The 5,589-nt window shown below is 40.6% G+C and overlaps 1 protein-coding gene across 4 annotated transcripts in view; it reads left to right on the forward strand.

The window, feature by feature from the left end:
• The first annotated feature begins 275 nt into the window (after window positions 1–275).
• LOC116842240 (neprilysin-11) overlaps window positions 276–5,589 on the forward strand; it is a 14,316-nt gene continuing 9,002 nt past the window's right edge. The window contains exons 1-5 of one of the 4 annotated variants that reach the window (XM_032811155.1): window positions 276–1,277; window positions 2,284–2,353; window positions 2,460–2,557; window positions 4,055–4,114; window positions 4,276–4,333. In XM_032811155.1, the coding sequence (XP_032667046.1) occupies window positions 1,262–1,277; window positions 2,284–2,353; window positions 2,460–2,557; window positions 4,055–4,114; window positions 4,276–4,333 (302 nt within the window). In that variant the 5' untranslated portion in view covers window positions 276–1,261. Of the gene's footprint in view, window positions 1,278–2,283; window positions 2,354–2,459; window positions 2,558–4,054; window positions 4,115–4,275; window positions 4,334–5,589 lie in introns of those variants that run through there. The other 3 variants (XM_032811157.1, XM_032811158.1, XM_032811159.1) reach the window with 3 other exon arrangements.

The following is a 5,589-nucleotide window of genomic DNA, read 5'->3' on the forward strand; positions in this document are numbered from 1 at the left end:
CATATCGCGAGTTTCTGGGCAGTTTTTCCGGATTAGCCTGTATTCGCGGCGCGCTAAATCGTACACGAACAAACGCCATAAACGAGAGAAGTCGAGCATAGTGGTTTCTAATCTGATCCGCGCAGTCACGGCGGCTATAAATGAGAGAGCAAACGGCATTACTCGATGCGCGATTAATCAACGATCACCGGCGGCTGAACGCTTCGCGCGGTGCTCAAGAAAGAAAACGATGATATCGACCGTACGCTTCAAGGCGCTCGCCCACGTGTTTGCGGAACGCTGTCTACGCAAACGACAGCAATAACGTGTTTGCAAAAGTCATTGTCGTTCCAGGAACGCGAAGGCGCGAGAACCGCTTGTACAGAAACGCCCCAGTATTTTCCAATCAAATGATAAGAATCGCGAAATCGCTCGTGGGAAACCTTTTGGACTTGCGGGAGAGAGGAAGTTCATTGAGCTCTCGCGAAAATGACGCTAAATTAAATAAAACGCTGAATCAAACGTAACTTGATTTTCACGTATCTCTATGAGAAAGTTGTCCCTTTAAAAGTTGGTTCTCATTTTCTCCGGTGAGGCTCCAATCAATTTTATTCTCGGCCTACTAAAGATTATTCTCGGTTCTTCTTCATAAATTTCAATCTCTATTCTTCAAAATCTTCTTTCTTTTAACTCGTTTCTCTTCCTAAATTATCTATTTAATATCTCCGACTTATCATTACTCATCTTGCTAGTATTTTTCGTTGATCGTTCTTTATCCCGTTCATTGCTTCTTGCTTCTTAATTACACCCTCATCATCAGAGGGCTTCCTAATCATGAAACCCTCCGGAATTTTCCCTCGTCTCGCTCAAGTATCTCCACGCGTGGCCGTAATCATTCCTCTCCCTAGTATTTGAAATCGATTCTAGCAACTAATGAGCACACATCTGAAATCGGCAGCCGCAGGTTGCCACGATTCGCGACGGAAGCCACCCTCGTCTATCTCCTGGCGTTCGTTCACACCGGCTAGAGTCCGTTGAATATCCCTCGTACGTGTCCCGATGACACCGAGGGGGTGGAAGTCCTGTCGATGATGGAAGATACCGAGGGGCCAGTGTGGTCGTGGGCGAGGGCGTTCTCGCGCGGATGGGAAAATTGACGTCCGGCCTGTTTGACGCACGAGAACCACTGGGCAGGAAAATGTGAACGTATGGGCACCCGGTTGTCCGGCGACGACGGTGTGTTCAGTGTCGTCAGTTCGATCCGGTCAGTGGGCCATTCAGCATGAACAACGAGCGCAGTGAGTGTATTTTTACGCCACCCCCTTTTGCTCGCTCTCTTTCTCTGCCTCTCTATCTCTCACTATCTCTCGCTCTTTCTTTTTCTTCTCTCTCCTTCTCTCTGTCTCTTTTTCTCTTTCTCTATCTCGCATTTTTTCGGCTCGCAACACACCGCGCACTAGTTACCCACCACGTAACCGGACATTTCCGTGACATTTTCTCACGTCGAAGTCGCGAAGTCGGCAAAAATGTCGGAAAGTTTTCACGAGTTTCTTTGAGACGGCGCCGCGTTAACAGGGTTTCCGCCTTCGCGCGCTTAACTGACTTTATTCTGATGGCGCGATAACGAAACCAGGCTGTACGGATGAAATAGAAGGTGGCGTTATGAATATGGGACGCTCAATACGGAAAGAACTTTGGGAAGAGAACAGAATGCACATCGTGATGTTTGATTTTTACTAATTTTTTCCATCTTTTGCCTCTTCGACTCGGGATAACAAGCAATTATGTCATAAATTTTGCAAGATATTTCCTTGAGATTAAAATGAGAGAGCAAATACTTTCATAAATTTTATTTTATTAAATTATATAATTTTATTTTATTAGATTTTATTTTATTAGAATTGCGAATTAATTTTAGATATAATAGAGCACATGTACAACACGTGTTAATTTTACTAGAAATATATGTAAATTAATTTTGGATATATTAAAGAATAATTAAAAAACATACATGCTAATTTTATTAGATTTTACATTTTACTAAAAATATGTAAATTAATTCCAGATGCAATTAGAAGATATGCATATTAACTTTATTAGATTTTATTAAAAAATTTATTAGAAAATTAGGAATATGAGAGAGAGAATTATACAAGTTATATATCTATACAAGACTATAATATAATTAATAATATAATTCATGTGCAATTTAATATCATTTTACCGCCATTTTATGGGACTCGCGTTACTTTCATTAATCGGTTTTACTAATCGGTGTTACGTACAATATTTCATTTTTCTCAGAAGATGATGGTTCCGTTTATTCGGTTGGAAGCCAGAATAACCTGGTACCGATAAGGTCCCGGCAAACCTTGTAAGTAAACACAAATGGGAATTAAATTCAATTGGCGTTCTTATTAGTACCCCGCGAAATTACTAATACTCGACTCTACGATTATTCGATCTTATCGTGTTTGCAGCTTCAAGAAGCAGACTCAGATATCTAATTTGCTGATAGTAATTCTACTCTTCCTGCTGTTCGCCTTGCTGGTTACGGTCGTGGTGCTCGCGATACTCTGTAAGTTTTCTCGCACATTCCAGACGGAACGTAATTCGTAATTGCAATTTACGAAACAGCAAATTGATATTCTATGCACTCTGTAAAAGGATGAAAGCAATTCGAATCGAGTCAAACGAACTCAATTTCAGGATTGTATGTAGTGACTAATACTGTGATATCAATTCTTTTGAAAAAAAAAACCTTGTATTCTCTTTTAATCTTTTTTTCGTGTAAAATAAAGTTTCGTTCAATGAAGCGATCATGAAGCCGAGTTGACACGTCGTGTTGACTCGTGTTAACTGATCGTGTTTACCGTTTAATTCACCCGACTTTCCAACTAGAAGTGACATCGCTCGCGTTATACAGTTAGATCTACCTTTTGATAGTTCAAAGAAGAAGACAGTTCCATATCATACGTTTAAGTTCCTTCAACTTTCCCCTCAACTAAATTTGGAGTTCAAATTCTTATTCTCGTCAGAGAGTTACTTCGATTCGACCTAACTCGGTTGTAAAAAAAGGTGTAACAAAATTCGATCGGAATTCCGACACCCATTTTCACCTATTCGATTTTCTTCTTAAGATCGCCTGCTTCTCTTTCTTTCCCACGAACATTTCTATACAGTTTATAAGAATGCAGAGAAACCAGCACATTTCTATACCGTTTATAAGAATGCAAAGAAACCCGCACGCGAAATCGCCGTCTTACGAGTTGCACACGAATCCTTCAACTTCAGGCGAAGTTCATTAGAATTGCAGTAAGAGTATAACTTGACAAAAGGCATGATAGCTGGGGAACGACACGCGTACTACACAACATACTGACTCAGCTTAATTCTCGCAATACCTTAATACATCCCCTTTATCAGTAAGTTCGAAGCAATTATGTTATGCTCATATCCTTGGCAAATTATTCGGAGACCATTCAGCGTGTTCGATCGGCATTGACATTGCGGGAATTTGCGTGTAAATATTTCAGGCACACTATGGATCCCGCGACGGCGTGCTCACACTGTATTTCACGAAACAGTTTTCGCTACGTGCTTCCTATTATTATGTAATGTCCATAGAGTCTCTCTTTTTCCCTCTCTTTCTCTGTGTACACGCACATGGATCGTTTTCCTACGCAATACGTAGAACGCGATAACTCTGCGAAGCGTGCGCCCCGCTTTCTTTGGAACCACAGCTTCCAATTTAGCGTCGACCTCGCCAAAAACACCGCTCTGAAACACCGCTCGTGCGAGGTTAACCATCGGAGATACTTGGCATTCTGCATTTCATATTTCTCTAATGAACATTAGGCGAACTTTACTCGACGGAACGTCAATTTAAATTATTTAATCATAATTATTTTAAATATGAGCTATTAAAGCATACATATAGATGGCTAACTGTATGGAATTATCCTTCCAATGCCACATGCGAATACTAGTTCGACAAAAATCCGCATGAGCTTTTTTTATGCATCAACTCAATAAATTGTCTGCTAAAAATAAAAATTAATCATGGCTTTTGCAGATGCGCTCATGACGCACAGCACGATGAAGATATGCGACAACGAGGAGTGCGTGCGAATAGGTGAGTTATACGACGATAAATTGCTTATTGTAAGCGAGTTAACGTTCCGTTAAAGAAAATGGCAAGGAAGAAGACGGGGAAAAGCGCGGAGAAAATGTATATAGTAATATTCGCCCGTGTCGAGGACGACTTTTCACACGATCTTTTTGTTCACTTGTTAGCGGCTAGTCTGAAGGAATCTATGGACACTTCTGTAGATCCCTGCGACGATTTTTATCAGTGAGTAAATTGGCCGTGGGCGTGATGCACCGGGCACGCGAAATCCCGCACACCCTGCAGACATATCGCTTTGCGTTACGCAAATATCGCACTGGCGTTTTACTTTCACTCGCTTGTGCAAAAACACCGTTCTGCAAATTGATGCGATTTCACTGGTCTAGTGAGTCCAATCCCGGCGAAACACCGCGGGAAAATTCGTCTCGTTTCCGCGGAGGAATGCCAGCGCGCGCGCGAGCGAAATTGGATCTCTTGTTCTTCGATTTTAGAAATCGCTGAGTCGCACGAGCGACGAGTCGCGTTACGTTTAATTACATTTTTCTTCATTATTATATTAAATTCACACACATACACATACACACACACACACACACACACACACACACACACATATATATATATATATATATATAGTGTTTCACTTTAAGTGATATGGTCGATTATCTCGCGAATCAATAATCTTATTGAAAAATTTTTCAAACAAAAGTTGCATGGCTTGAAGGGGGATACATGAAGGGGGATGAAAATGTGGACTTGACCTTGAGTGACCTTGTTAAAATCAGGTTAAGGTCATTAATGTTTTTTTAAACGAAAATCCCTATTTTTTATTACATATTCTTGTAGCTTATCGCGAGAGCTTTCCAAAATACTATAATAAAGTTACGTTTCATTGAGTACTTTCCGAGTTATGGAGCTTGAAAGTTAAGGCAAGACCGATCACTGATCCGGCCAACTAAGGCAAGACCGATCATTGATCCCACTTAGGTAAAAAAATAAAAAGAAAAAGCTATACGAGAAAAAGAGAAAAGTTGAATCGTTCAATTGGGAAGGATTGGACTCAATTCCGTGCGCGTGAGCGTATGTCAAGCAGTGCGGATAGATCGCGGAGACGCGCGCGCATAAGAATCCCGCTCACACGCGCATGCGTACATGGATAATGCCGACGGTACTGTAACCTTCAAGCTCCATAACTCGGAAAGTACTCAATGAAACGTAACTTTATTATAGTATTTTGGAAAGCTCTCGCGATAAGCTACAAGAATATGTAATAAAAAATAGGGATTTTCGTTTAAAAAAACATTAATGACCTTAACCTGATTTTAACAAGGTCACTCAAGGTCAAGTCCACATTTTCATCCCCCTTCATGTATCCCCCTTCAAGCCATGCAACTTTTGTTTGAAAAATTTTTCAATAAGATTATTGATTCGCGAGATAATCGACCATATCACTTAAAGTGAAACACTATATATATATATAT

The sequence above is a fragment of the Odontomachus brunneus genome, unplaced genomic scaffold, assembly GCF_010583005.1.
Source record: "Odontomachus brunneus isolate Ranch 3 - 2012 unplaced genomic scaffold, Obru_v1 Obru_scaffold_023, whole genome shotgun sequence".
NCBI lineage: Eukaryota > Metazoa > Arthropoda > Insecta > Hymenoptera > Formicidae > Odontomachus > Odontomachus brunneus.